Source organism: Erpetoichthys calabaricus, chromosome 5 (genome assembly GCF_900747795.2).
Source record: "Erpetoichthys calabaricus chromosome 5, fErpCal1.3, whole genome shotgun sequence".
Taxonomy (NCBI): Eukaryota; Metazoa; Chordata; class Cladistia; order Polypteriformes; family Polypteridae; genus Erpetoichthys; species Erpetoichthys calabaricus.
The window spans coordinates 226,099,106-226,114,257 of record NC_041398.2 but is presented as its reverse complement, the minus strand read 5'-3'; the positions used below and the strand labels follow the sequence as shown (position 1 = coordinate 226,114,257).

Sequence of the window (15,152 nt, the reverse complement as noted above, 5' to 3'; positions counted from 1 at the left end):
GTACTGATGTACTGTGCATTACACACATACTATGTAAATGAAACAGATGCAAATATGCAGTCATTTACAATTCTCTTAAACTAAATATTGACATTTGCAAACACTATTCTTATATATATATATATATATATATTATATATATATATATATTTTATATATATATATATATATATATATTTTATATATATATATATATTTTTATATATATATATATATATATATTTTATATATATATATATATATATATATATATGACAGTAAACTATTTCAACCATTCTATGATCTGCTCTTCACAAACTGAGGGCACCGTGGCGGATGTTAGCAGATCGCTGGCCAACCACAAGCATTACCTGGTAGGTAACCACCCATACAATCAGATTGTGACACAGACTTCGAATGCCGTGAATATATATATATATATATATATATATATATATATATATATATACATACACTGTATATATACACACACACACACATATATATATATATATATATATATATATAAAAGAAGCACTAGTTACTTCTTTGGGGGAAAAACAAAAGGACATGGGAAAGGTGCTATATAAATAAAATGTATTATTATTAAGGGAAGGAAATCTAAACATCAGTTAGAAATAAACAAAAAATTAAAGATGGCCTTTCTCTCTCTGTCTGTCACAACTAGTAACAATGCTTTAATGGACAAGCAAAGCAAAAGTTACATTTTACATTTAGTGTTCCAAAGAATTTACTACTTAAAACGTGTGAGACATTGGAGGGTATTTGATAATACAGGGGTCCTAGCAGACGTATTAAATTTTGCGAAGCCATTAATCATTTGAAATATTTTTTATAAAGCAAAATATCCTGTTGCATATCCTTGTTGCATGTTTCATTCACTCATTAAATATATCAATTTCTCACTGCAAAGATACTGCTAAATATTACAAATCACTGTGGCAAAAACTTTTCAGATGACTCAATTAAGACTGGAGTTAAACCCCATTCTAGCTTCTTTGCTGTAATTAAAAACTAGGATTGTAAAAAAATAACTTGGAAATATTCTTCAATATTAAAAAGTTGAAAATTTGTGATTTAACATACCATTAAAGAGAAAAATGACATTATATACTATAATTTCAGCTGGAGTGCGATTATAGACACCAGTCACCCTGAATAGCACCGGACTGCATACAATCTGTGTGTTTAATGACCAGAGGTTTTTCCATGTTGGTGCTAGGTACTGTCAGTCGATGGCATATTGTTAATGGGTGTTCTAAATCATCATCTAGTTCTGGATATTGCAGGTTGTGCACTCCCTAATTATAAGCATATCTTTGAAATTACTATCCATGCCTTAGTGTGCCCCAAGTGTTTGGTAGTGACTACTAAGCAAAAAATGTAATCACTCATGTTGAGAGAGAGAGATATTAGCGTGTGAGTTTTTTCCTTTTTTTTAATTTTAAAAATTCAAATTTTCCTTGTAAGTTGGAGGACCTGCTTACAGGGCTGGATGCAGATTAACATCATACCCAGGACGAAGCAATTGCAGGTTAAGGGCCTTGTTCAAGTACCCTACAAAGTACACACACACATAAAACACAAAAGGTGCATGCAAAAGAAAACAAGAAATGTGGTTTTGTGTCAGTGCATTACTGTCTTAAAAGTCCATACATAATGGTCTTATCTTTATGTGAACCATGCGTAATAGGTGAACTTGCCTCTTTAAAAGATCTACCCAGAGTGCTGTGTGGTTTAATTTGATTGGCGAGTGAATACAAAGGAGGTGAAGACATGAAAGGACCATTTTGTGCTGTGTTTGCTTGGCAGCGGTGGCACAAGCAAGTGAGCGAGCAAGACAGAGTGAATGAAGCTGTACTTTTATTGGTTCAGAGTAGAACAATTGCAGTTAAATCTGGTTGGTTAACAGAGCATTAATGGGTGTTTTGATAGATAAGAGGCATTCCTGTCTTTATTAAGCATTACATTAGTCAGTAAAACATTTGATATTTGTTAAAAAAAAAAAAAAAAAATTCAGTGGGAAAATGATATACAAATACTGTACATTGTTATCAAAGAAAACAGTCAGAAACAGGGTTCTTTTTCCTACAAAGCAATACAAATACTTTTGAATGAATCACCTATGTAACTTTTTTTGATGAACAAGGAATTCCCCCATTTAACAAGGACTTTTCTCCATCTTGTTCTCTTCCATAGATATAACATACATGTGCTGCCCTTTAATCATTGTTGCATGTGAAGTTTTTGTGTCCGAAGGGTAAATAAAACTAAAATGTAACTGTTTATACTCTGCAAGTGTAAACGCAGTTATGTGTCTAATTATAAGAAGTTCTTGACATTTTTTTGATACAACCATCTTTTTTGGCATGGGTATCAAAAGGCTCTCTTTCATCAAAAGCAAAGCGTAAACCTTTATACCAGTGGTTGTCAAGATCAGTCCTGGGGGAAACCCCAAGGCTACTGGTTTTGATTTCAATCAATTTCAAAATCAGTGTGCTACTTTTACTTTTAAATGATCCCACTGTTTATTTTTAATTCACTCTGTACAGAGTTTACTCACATAATTATAGGATAACTAAAGTTATGTGTTGGCGGTGATACAAATATTTTAGAATTTCTTACAATAAGGGAATAAAAAAAAAAAAAAAGACCACCCTTTAAAACTTGAGATCAATCAAAAACAAGATTGTGAAATTAGTTGGATTAAAAACCTGCAGGCACACATCAAACTATACTTGGGTGCTTGCAACCATTGTCCATTTCCTCACTAGTCTCTGAACACCAGATTCTTCCCTGAATGTTTTGTGCATATTTGATGTTTTGAGTTTGACGTTAAAATAATAATAAAAATTCACTATTGCATTGAACAGGTAAGGCAGAAATTTGCAAAACAACCAATTAAAACTCAAAATTCGCAAAATATTATGGAGGTGTTTCCCATTTATGCACTCCTAGCTATGTTAACTGTTGAAGACAGGTAATAAAGTAAATTTTAAAAAATTTGATACTCTTGGCTTAAGTGTATGTACCTTCAATGCCTTTCCTTGGTATCCTCATGTGCCTGAGCTTGTCTTGACCGGTGTTCCCTGTCCTTGCTCACCTCCTGTATATTTTTTATACATCCTGTCTTTGAAGGTGACTGTGTGCCTTACACTCGCAAGTTCTTTTTCGATCACGGCCCCAAAGCCAAACTGGCCAATCAGACCAAAGCCGAGCTGGCCAATCAGACTGAACGAAGGAACATAGATCTTAGCGTTTTATTATATAGTAGATCCTTCCAGGTAAAAGCTGCATAGTTACTCTTGCTGTGCAACAAAGTGTGCAGTTAGAGGCAAGTGTCATTAGAAGGGAAAGGCTATGGTCTTAGCCAAAGTCTATAGCGGACGGTATATTGTTATGCTGTATATTGTGTTCCATACTATATTCTGCGTGGTACACTATATTCTTCATAAAAAGGACAGTACTGTCATTTTGTAATTTTCCCTTATTACTTAATGTTTTTCTTATTTGTTAATTAAAGGTTCATATATGCATAGAAATTTTAATAGAGAAAAATTTGAGGCACTTGATGAATAAAATAAAATGAAAAATGTATTTAAAATTATAGGATAATCATCAAAATACTATAATATTATATCCTTGTCGTTAGATTGTGAGCAGTTGGTTATAATGTATACAATATTCAATGCTTAACTTCTGACAAACGGAAAGGAGTAACAGAAGCACTATCATTTCCCTTTGAGAGGCTAAAATCCATACAAATTAACACAGTTTCTCTATGCATTTTTCAACATTTGTAAGATATGGGCTAGGAGGAATTATGTAATTGATATATTGGGAAAATTCCAAATTTGAAACATGACGCAAACACTGTTTGTTGGGAGTTTCTTTGATCACTCTGTGAATTTCCCCTTGGGATTAATAAAGTATCTATCTATCTATCACTCCAGTTTCTCCATCTTAAAGACGTGCATGCTAGGGTAAGTGATGATTATAAACTGGCTCCTTAGTAGTTTGTGGGTGCAATGGACTTCTGCTCCATTTGGGGTTGGTTCCCACCTTTTACCCAGTGTTGCCAGGACCATAAACAGAATAAGCAGGCTAGGAAAAGGATGAAAGGGTTTATGTATTACCCTCTTCCTGGTTTTATCAAGAATATTCTGTGCTATTAAGCTGCTACCTAGCTAGTTTCTGTCATCCAGAATCATCAAGGCAATAGACAAGTCAAGTTAAAATACTGCTCATAATACATATAATTATGAAGAAGGTAAATTATGAAAGGCACACAAAAACAAAGCTTAATCAAGATTTGCTTATGTTGTAACATGAGTATTACTTGTTTTGAAATTCTAACTTCCTATTTACTCATTATCATCAGGTTAAAGGCCATTTATCCGGATTTACTCCATGCATCCACCTGATCATTCTAATCTTTCTTTCCATTTTGATTCATGCTCTCCAACTACAACTCACTCCCATAAAGCAGGCTACTCCCTATTATTATTTCCCTACAGCTTTCATTAATATTTCCTTTCTATGCCAAATAAACTTCTTTAGAATGAGGAATGACCCATAGAATTTTCTTCCATGCCCCTCTCACCCTTGCTATCACTGCCATGCCCACACTTCCATGATACCTAAGTGGCATAATTTCCCTTCTTTTCCAAAACCACTCCATTGATGATATGCAAATTTAATCTTACGAACACTAGAACTACTCGTACATGTTCTTCAAATAATTGTTGCACTTGCTGCCTACAGAGTACCCTTCACAGCACATCTTTTATGCACCTACTTAAAACCACCTGTGTCTTGAACTGTGATTCTCACAACATGGCCATATACCCAGGTAATCTACACTTCCTACCTTAACCTCTGTCCATCAGCTTGGTATTTTCCTTGAATCTTTCTGCTTCCAAATCCACTTTGATCTGTTGCTAAAAATTCCAGATCATCTGTGTACAACAGCTCCCATGGCAATCCTTTAACAATGGAGGTGCTTACTAGAGAAGTGTGTATAGTGAAAAGAAAGAGACTTCAAACTGATCCCTTAGTGCAGCCCCAACGTAACTTCAAAATTTTCACCTTTCCCACCTGCTGTCCTGACTGCCAGTTAAGCTTCCTTATACATTGACAATACCACAAACACTAACCATTCATTCACACCTACAGCACCTCCACTCTTATACCCTGTCAAACACCTTCTCCACATTTACAAATGCATAGTGCACTTTCTTTCCATTCACCTAATGCTTTACCTGTATTTGCTTAAGAACATACAAACTGCATGAAAACTGCATCTATATTCCCTCTCCCATAATTGAAACAAAGTTGTTTCTTGCTAACCTGCACCTGACATCTTGATTCTTTTCTCTAACAGTCTTTCACCACTTTTATTACCTGCTCCAAAAGCTTGCTTAATTAGTGTGACCCACAATCCAATGGATCAACTTTTACTCTGGATTCAGAAATGAGCACACTTTCCAGTCTTCAAGAAACCTTCCCAGCACACACACACACACACACACACAATCATGTTGCAGTATCATTTACATGTACTTATTCCAGATATTCTTAATCCCAGTACTATCAATTATTAAGTTCTTGTCAGCATTTCTCAAAAAGTACACACCTTTTGCCATCTGCTTTTTCATCCTGAACAGAATCGTATTCCATTCCTCAGTCTCAGTCTCCTTATTGATTGCTTAGTCACCTAATGCTTTTGCTTTCTGACACTCCTTATAGCATCTCATATCCTCAATTTCTATTTCTAACTAAGCATTCAATCACCACCAGGTTAACCTGTGTCTCTACAGCAAATCTATCAAATTGCTGACATCATCTACAGTCCTCTAACCCCGACAATTTCTTCATCATTGTCTACTTGCCAACAACACACATGATGCTTCTAAAACCTCACTTCCTCTTGCTACCAATATCTAAGCAAATTTACTTCTCACACTCTCCTCTTTCAGTGCCTAGATATTCAATCCTGGTACATGCTTCCTCTTACTTTTGTTTAAAAAAATCTGTTACAACCGATTCTATTATGCTCAGTTATCCCAGTGATCATCTTCACATTTTCCACCATGCCTGATCACCAAGAAATTTTCTACATGCTTCTTACACCACTGGATACAAAAGTTACCAAATTGTGTTCTTCCTTTTTAAACATGATATTGCATATAACCATTTCCATTACATCATCAAACTCCTCTTACTCTTATCATTCCGAGTACTGAAGCTAAATTACCCACGGACTCCCTCATAATCATGAGCACTAGATTTATTCCATCTATTTAGGTTTCCAAACAGTACAATCACTTCCCCAGGGGCACCCCAGTTGTCATCAATATCAACTTAATACAAACTACACCTTTGCCACCCTACTGAGCATATACTGAAACTATACTCATCTGCTGTTCATCAACAATCACTTAAACAACTCTAACTTGCTCATTCATGTTAGTCACTTTGCCTATTATTCAGACACAAATACAACAACCCCAGCACCTCTTCTCCTCTGAGTTGTCACTTCCATCAACTTGCCCTAAAACTCCTTTTTCTTTTTGTCACTTATAACAGCATGTAAAGAATATTCAGGGACTATATTCATCTATTGTTTATCATTAATCTTCTAAACAACTAAAATCTACTCAACCTCTTCACCTCCATCACTTTGCCAGCATTTTTCTGATACACACACCCACCCACCCTAACGATACTATTAAAAGTCCTAAAACCTACTGTCCTACTCCCACTAAGCATTACTGCACCTTTACATTTCCATCTCATTTTCTGTACCCTGCACACATCTATGCGCCTTCTGTTTAGCAACTCTACCATTTCAAGAGATTTTGCCATCATGCTACTTAATACTGTATTCCAAGTTGCAATCCTTATGCTGTCTTCTTAACACCTCTTAGTTGCAGATACTCTTTTGCTTGCCTTACCATAAAATGTGCATGAAGTCATGAATCAGACATTCATGAACTGCATTTCAGCCAGGTTCCCTGTTATAGCCTGAGGCAGGCAAGTGGGGGAACCCACCAGGTACTATGGAGAGTAAACCTAGGCTTTCTATCATTCTTCATTGGAGTTACCGGAGCAGACAATTTTAAGACCAGATACCTTTCTTGATGCCCATCATTTGATTGCCTTTTACAACACAGAAAAGGAAAATTGACTGTATTTAAACCCAATGTCAAACAGGTAAATAACTTCCTGCATTACTGCCAAATTTTAACAGCAATCAAGACAAATAATAAAAATACATTAAAATTACAAACTTCAGTTTTCTTGCAAAGATAGATGAATTCACAATAAACATGTTCAAATTTTCATTTGATTAACAGGTTAATATTATTTTCTTTTCTTCTGAATAATCATCCAATATGCCCTAACCCAGTGGTCCCCAACATTTTTGACAGCAAGGACCACTTTTTTATACACAATATATATAACATTTCTATTATTACTAAGCAGTTCGCATACGTTTGCAACCCAAGATTTTTCTTCTTTTTTTGCATATAACAAAGACATATGCTTTGCATTTGCCATTACAACAGATTGCACATCACAAACATTAACACTGCTATCTTTTTTTCGTGTCTGCCGTTTCTATAGGAGGGTGACAATGAGTTAAATTCCAATGGATGTTTTTCAAATGTTGACAAGCAATAAGCAAAAGGTATCACTGAAAACCAAAGAAAACAAAAACAGCAAAAAAAAAAATAAAACAGTACGAGGTAAGTTCGAAGAAAGATTTTTTTTTACATTGTTTCTGTTTGGGGATCGTCGTGCAAACGTGCACAACTGAGCTGTGACCACAGATCTAACTGCTCTGTGGACGATTCGTTCAGGCATTTCAAGGTCACTTCATTGTAATGAAATCATCTGCTGAATGTACTTCGTAGTAACGTGATTTCTATAGACTCGTGTCATATGGGAAAACTGTCGGGACCATAAAAATAACTTAGTTGTAATACTCTCTCACCTCGGTCTCTCTCCTCTCTCTGCGCCGCTGCAAAGCCCCGCCCGCCAAGTGTTCTGAAAAGTCTGAGTGAGTCTCCGTTGCCGGCAATTCTCTAGCGGGCCGGCTGTCAGACGGCTGTGGCCCGGTAGTGGGCCACGGACCCCTGCCCAAACCTTACAAACAGCTATGTTAAAATATGCCCCAAGTAATGCTATCGTAGTGATTATCTGTATGCCACATACAGTGTTTTAGAGAAAGTCAATTCTTTCATTAAACTAAAGTTTCAGAATTTCCTGGATACATGTGGACACCAATATGTTAATAGACTAAGAATATGGAGTTTTTATCAAAATCAGTTGGCTCATATGCAAATTGACAGACCCATGCCAAGGCCCAATGAAAGGAACCACAGTTGTACAATACTGGACACCTGTTTCTCTATCACTGTCAGATCTACCTCTAAAATTAATTTTAGTGTACATAAATACTGAATAAACAGAAAAAAAAGTATTTATACAGTAATCCCTCTCTATATCGTGCTTCGACTTTCGCGGCTTCACTCTATCACGGATTTTATATGTAAGCATATTTAAATATATATCGCTGATTTTTTGCTGGTTCACGGATTTCTGCGGACAATGGGTCTTTTAATTTCTGGTACATGCCTCCTCAGTTGGTTGGCCCTGTTGATTTCATACAAGGGACGCTATTGGCAGATGGCTGAGAAGCTACCCAACTAGAGCGCGTATTACGTATTAAATAAAACTCCTCAAATATATTGTGAGCATGGGGGCTCTTCGCACCCCTAGAGGATACAGCCGCTCCTCAAAAAACGCTGAAAGATTACCTTCACATTGCTCTCTTCTTTGCTGGGCTTACATATGGCTGCTTTATCAAGCGATATGCTTCCTGCACGGTGCTTCACATACTTAAAAGATCAAACAGCACGTATTGATTTTTACTTTTCTCTCTCTCTTGCTCCGACATTCTCTGCTCCCGACGGAGGGGGTGTGAGCAGGGGGGCTGTTCGCACACCTAGACGATACGGATGCTCGTCTAAAAATGCTGAAAGATTACCTTCACGTTGCTCCCTTCTGTGCAGCTGCTTCGTGAAGCGACAGGCTTCCCGCACGGTGCTTCACATACTTAAAAGCTCGAAGGGCACGTATTGATTTTCTCTCTGACATTCTCTGCTCCTGATGGAGGGGGTGTGAGCGGCTGCATTCCTTGCAACTGCTTTGTGCGGCAGTGCTTTGCACACTTAAAAGCCAAACAGCCCTATTGATTTTTGATTGTTTGCTTTTCTCTCTCTGACATTCTCTGCTCCTGACGCGTACTCCTTTGAAGAGGAAGATATGTTTGCATTCTTTTAATTGTGAGACAGAACTGTCATCTCTGTCTTGTCATGGAGCACAGTTTAAACTTTTGAAAAAGAGACAAATGTTTCTTTGCAGTGTTTGAATAAAGTTCCTGTCTCTCTACAACCTCCTGTGTTTCTGTGCAAATCTGTGACCCAAGCATGACAATATAAAAATAAACATATGGTTCCTACTTTGCGGATTTTCACCTTTCGTGGGAGGTTCTGGAACGCAACCCCCATGATCGAGGAGGGATTACTGTATATATTATAAATAAAAATAAAAGAAGCATCAAATAGATGTAGACCACAGGGATACCAATAATTTTATTTTCCTACTCTGGAGAGTATATGTCTATTGATCTTTATGCAGAGCCAAACTGAAAATCTGTTCACCAAAGAGGCTTATCATTTTACTTTCTTTGGTAGATTTGTGTTTTTCCAGCATATCATAGTCCTCGGCCTCTTCATAGAGATCTTTATGGATCCAGTTTAAGTGTGTTTTGAAATTTGTCTTGTTCTTTTCCTTTAAGTGAGGTCCATAAACCTGACTGCCACACAGCTAATTTTACGCACTTGCTATTATTGCCAGAGTTGTACTTCAAGTACTCCCAGACAATTCTTTGTTGTCTGTCCACGTTCAAAAACATATTCTGTCTAAGCATCTGACAACAACTATACTCATTAGGCTACATAACCATATAGTGCTTAATGGCTTAGTGAACAAAGAGCTACAGTCAAAAGGAGTGTTCCCTTTAAGAACTTGTTTAGCGTGAGCAAAACAATTTATGCTTGAGTAAAAAGAGTAAAAAATTTCAGCTACATTACGCTGTGAGCACTACTTATTCTTATACAATTATCCATTCATATATAATCTATAATTTTTATGCATTACAGATTACACAAAGTGGCAAGTTTAAACAGATTTTGTACTTGCAAAAATGACTACCAGCCAGAAATGTATTTTATTTTTATAACAATTAATGTTTGAATCATCCATTCCTTTATGATCTAATCTGCATATTCTATCACAGCCAAATCCGACAAAATTATGGCCAAGGCAGAAATAAAACCAGAACCAAAAAAGTTGGTTCTCAAAAATGACAAAAATAATACAAGAAAAAAAAAACTGTAAAAACTGACCAAATGCTTTTATCTACCTACAAAGAGCATAGAGAAGAAAGTGTTTAGTTGTACTTTAAATGGAATCTGATGAGTGGGGATTGGAGACAACGATTGACTTCATCTCTGTAATCCAGCAAAATCCACACTGCATACATGTCTTTGCACATCCACACTGCATATTTGTTTTTTCCAGAAAGCAGCTTTTCTTGCTATGCAGTCTTCAAGTCATTCGCATATTATTGTGGTCAAAAGAATGAATTTTCAGAATATTCTTGTTGATACAAATTTTGTAAACTTGATGATTTAACTGCACACCCATAAACGTAACTGTCTCTCCACAACATATCTGACCACTTTTTCAGTCCATTCTCTGCGTGATTTCCTCTTCTCCACCTGCCATTCGTACAAATGTGTCCTGCATGAGAAAGACCCTCCTGACTATGGCTCTACGCAGTCTATGGGCAAAAGCCCAGGCTTTTGGATAAGTATAAACCACTCCTACCTGCATTCTCTTCTGCTACTACCAACACTAATTATGTTGTACCCAATGTGTCCTGCAATCTCTGGGACACTACTGATTCAACAGATTTAGCTCAGATCAGATATTATTGCTTTCTTTTTCGAACTGGGGTTAGTGTATTTCTCATAATATTTGGTGTTTAAGCTTTACTTCAGTTTAATTTACAAACCAAAACAACTTTAAAGCAAAAGAACACTAAACTGTGCACAAATAATATTTGCAATGTGTGGGGAGAAGACAAACTAATTTTTGTGTTCTACTGGAAAATGTTGTGAGCTGAAATTTAAGTTGTGTGCATCTGCACATATGGGCACCTCAAAGGGAAATCTAGCCAATAATACACTGCAAAAGTATGTCAGCAATTGGTGTACTGAAACAACAACAAAAATAAAAAAGTAAAGAACAAAAAAAAAAAGCCTATCAATTTTTTCTTTTTTTAAATTTCACCTACTTTAGTATGTAGTCTTTATTTCCATTGACTTTAGCTTCCTTATTTTCTCATTACATAACATGCTTTTTTTATTTTTTGCTCTGATCTGTAAAAATATGTTGTGTTCAGTTTTGCTTATCTACAAATTTAAATTTTAAATTGGTGATTTTTGCATTCAGTTTTGTGAAAGATCAAGTCTAAGGGTCCAAAGTACCTTTTAGCATTTGCCTACAAGTTCTTGGTTTCTAAATAATTACAAATACTAACAAATGATCAAATATGAGCTTTATATATTTAGAACTGTTCACTATAGCATACCTTTACTGAAAAATAACAATACTGCAAATAAAATTACTTGTACCATTTCAATCTAAAGAAAAGATCATTTACTTACCAACCATTGCACTGACTTCTCCGGCCATTAAAACTTCTACAGAGTTGTTGTAAAGGTTGACATCTATAATGCCTTTTCGTATCGTCTCTCCCACCTTGGCGCCTAGCAGCACTGAACCAAGGGTCTCAAATATTGAAGCTAGGATGCAAGCCTGACGTAGAGTAACTACCCCTGAGCCCACAGCTGTCCCAAATGAATTAGCCACATCATTAGCACCCACTGAAAAGGCCAGAACAAAGGCAATGATGAAGCCCAGGATTACCATCCACAAATAATGATCCATCTCCATCTTGAAGTGCAAAATTAAACAGGAAATAAATAATCAATTAATGAAAAAATAAGATATCTAGCTTAATGATTTAAGATGACTGGTATGTGTAAACAAGGATTTATTCTTCTTCCCCCGATTTAACAAAGTGCTCTGTAGTGTTCAAGGGGAGGGAAGAGGCTGCTAACTGATAGTTTTCAGCAAACTGTCACAGAAGTTCGTTTCAAATGTGGCAAGGGGCAAGAGGAGTTCCATAGTTTGCTCCCAAAATGTTATGACCAAAATGTCTCCTTCCTAAAAGAAAAAGAAGAAAAAACAAAATAAGTGCCTGCAATGTGTTTTTGCTTAAGATATATTATTTTTTTAATAATGAACACTGTTGTGAACTTGCAAAAATGTTGTATCACCATAATGAGACATTTCAAACAATACTCACTAAAATGGAGACACATACAGGTAGGTAACTGAAAAAAATAAAGGAAACTCCACTGTCAGTCCCCTTCACGATGAGCTTCACGATGAGCCGGACAGTTTTAGCGTACCTTACATGTGTCTGCAATTGCATTCAAGGCATGTGACACCACTTTTTAATTTAAAAAAAAAAAAAAATGGATGATGCTATTAGAAAATGGATCCAGTTGGTTCTCTAAAACTTTACAAAAGTGCTTAGCCTAGTTGAGATCTGGTCACTAGATAGACAGCTATACATTGTTTACATTGTTGTCACGCTCTTCAAATCGTTCACTAACTACTTAACACGATGTCATCCTGGAAGATTCCACTGACATCAGAACAAACATTATGGAATGAATGTAACACAGAATAGCTAATGGGCATCTACATTATCCTTCAAGGGAACCTATGGATTAAACAATGCCAGGAAAGTGTACCTTGCAAAAAGAAAAAGCAGTCACCAATCACTCAATGGGGCACACAAGCATTTAAGTCTTTGAACTTCTTTTTGCATAGGACAAAATATACTCATGCACTTTTTGAAAAAGAGGGCAGACTCAGCTAATGACACTTTCCCACTTTCTATATATATCTATATCTATATAATGTGGGGTTTATGCACCACAACCATTCCAGTGTACCCCTCTCTAGTAAGTTCTTAACAAGCCTCCTGCTTAGCAAGACTCCTGTGTCAATATGACATCCACAGTTCATTGATCCAGGGGTGCATGTCTGTTTTCCCTTGTATCTTTAATAAACTTCTAGTGGTTGATGAGGTCTTTGCTCGGACTTTTATGATATTTCTTTGCTTATGTCAAACCAGAGCAGCCATTTACAACTATTTTGTTACTTGAATACACTTTTCAGCCATTTGTAGTGTACTTGAGTAAATTGTATTCAGAGCAATTTTAACTTTTATCCCACTACATTTTTAAGTCAAACAGCATAATGTTTACTTTGTTGCATTTCCCAAAAAGTTATTGTTAGATGTTGCACAGACCAAACTATTATAAATTCATGAAATAGACCTATCATCAGGTGTGTTGTTAACTTAGGTTATACTTCATCACTTGTCAGACAAAGGCAATAGAATATGATAGACTACTCAGAAATAAAAAACACCAAGTATATCTTCAACCACTCATTTGATAGGTTACTCCCATCCTTCCCGCTAATTGTTAAAGTCTAGAAACTGCATGTGCATTCTCCGCAAGATTGTATTTGAGCACGAAGTCCAAAATTGTTAAATGCAAAGGCGATTCATTTATAATGCAGTGTCATCTGTGTTTGCAAGCACCTAAAAAAAAATCTCTTCTTTCAAGAATTTTCCTTAGAAATTTAAAGCAGCATGTTGCGATAAGCTTTTTTCCTCTTCTTCTAAAGAACCACCTAAGTCCAAAAAAGCAGTGTCTTTTTTAAACTTATGCAAATCAGACTTTATGGGCACAAGTAATATTTTGAGACAACAAGTTATACAGTGTCTGACCATACACAAGATATTTCAGTGGATTATTAAAAACTTAGAGTGAGTCTGGCTGTAAAAGTTGCTGGTTAAATAGAGAAGGCAGATTTGGGATTCAATTGAGATCTTATGGCTGGTGAAGAGAGTGTTCCCCTGCCTTGGGAGGTTTAAACAAGGTGATGTTGTCTTGCTTTCCCTTTCATTATTCAAGTGCTAATAAAGTTACAGAAGTCAAAATTACAATCCACTAGAATGTTGACTAACAGCAGGTAACATGCAACCAAATTACATAAAGCAATTAAAGTAATAAACTCAAAAATGTTTTCTCTAATGAAATATTAAACACACATACTGTAAATAATAATAATCTTTTAATAATTTGTTAAAAAGCAAAAATAAACATTGAGATTTCAAAAGTATTTTTACCCTTTATAATGCACAGATACAGTGCATTACCTTACCAACACACCCAATTTGTCAATTGTCCTCACCTGTGAAAGAAATGTGTGAATTGTCTGTTCTCAATTAATTTATGAGGATAAATCCCTCCCTTTCACTGACGTCCAAAAGACTGTCAGAGGTTTTCCATAAAGAAAGCCAAAATGAAGACAACAGAGTACAGTAATCCCTCGCTATATCGCACTTCGCGGCTTCACTCCATCGCGGATTTTATATGTAAGCATATTTAAATATATATCGTGGATTTTTCGCTGGTTCGCGGGTTTCTGAGGACAATGGGTCTTTTAATTTCTGGTACATGCTTCCTCAGTTGGTTTGCCCAGTTGATTTCATACAAGGGACACTATTGGCAGATGGCTGAGAAGCTACCCAGCTTTCTTTTCTCTTTCTCTTGCACTGACTTTCTCTGATCCTGACGTAGGGGGATTGAGCAGGGGGGCTGTTCGCACACCTAGACGATACGGACGCTCGTCTAAAAATGCTGAAAGATTATCTTCACGTTGCTATCTTTTGTGCAGCTGCTTCCTGAAACGACATGCTGCACAGTGCTTCGCATACTTAAAAGCTCGAAGGGCACGTATTGATTTGTGCTTGAAAAACAAACTCTGTCTCTCTCTATCTCTCTCTCTCTCTCTTTGTCTGCTCCTGACGGAGGGGGTGTGAGCTGCCGCCTTCAACAGCTTTGTGCCGCAGTGCTTCGCATACT

General features: G+C 36.4%; 1 protein-coding gene across 5 annotated transcripts in view; it reads right to left on the bottom strand.

Moving 5' to 3' along the window:
* The window catches only part of slc20a2 (solute carrier family 20 member 2), a 132,741-nt gene that overhangs the window by 27,034 nt on the left and 90,555 nt on the right, over positions 1 to 15,152 (bottom strand). For all 5 annotated transcript variants that reach the window (XM_051928030.1, XM_051928032.1, XM_051928029.1 and 2 more), the window contains one exon: positions 11,805 to 12,366. In XM_051928030.1, coding sequence (XP_051783990.1) covers positions 11,805 to 12,093 — 289 coding nt within the window. In that variant the 5' untranslated portion in view covers positions 12,094 to 12,366. The remainder of the gene's footprint in view (positions 1 to 11,804; positions 12,367 to 15,152) is intronic.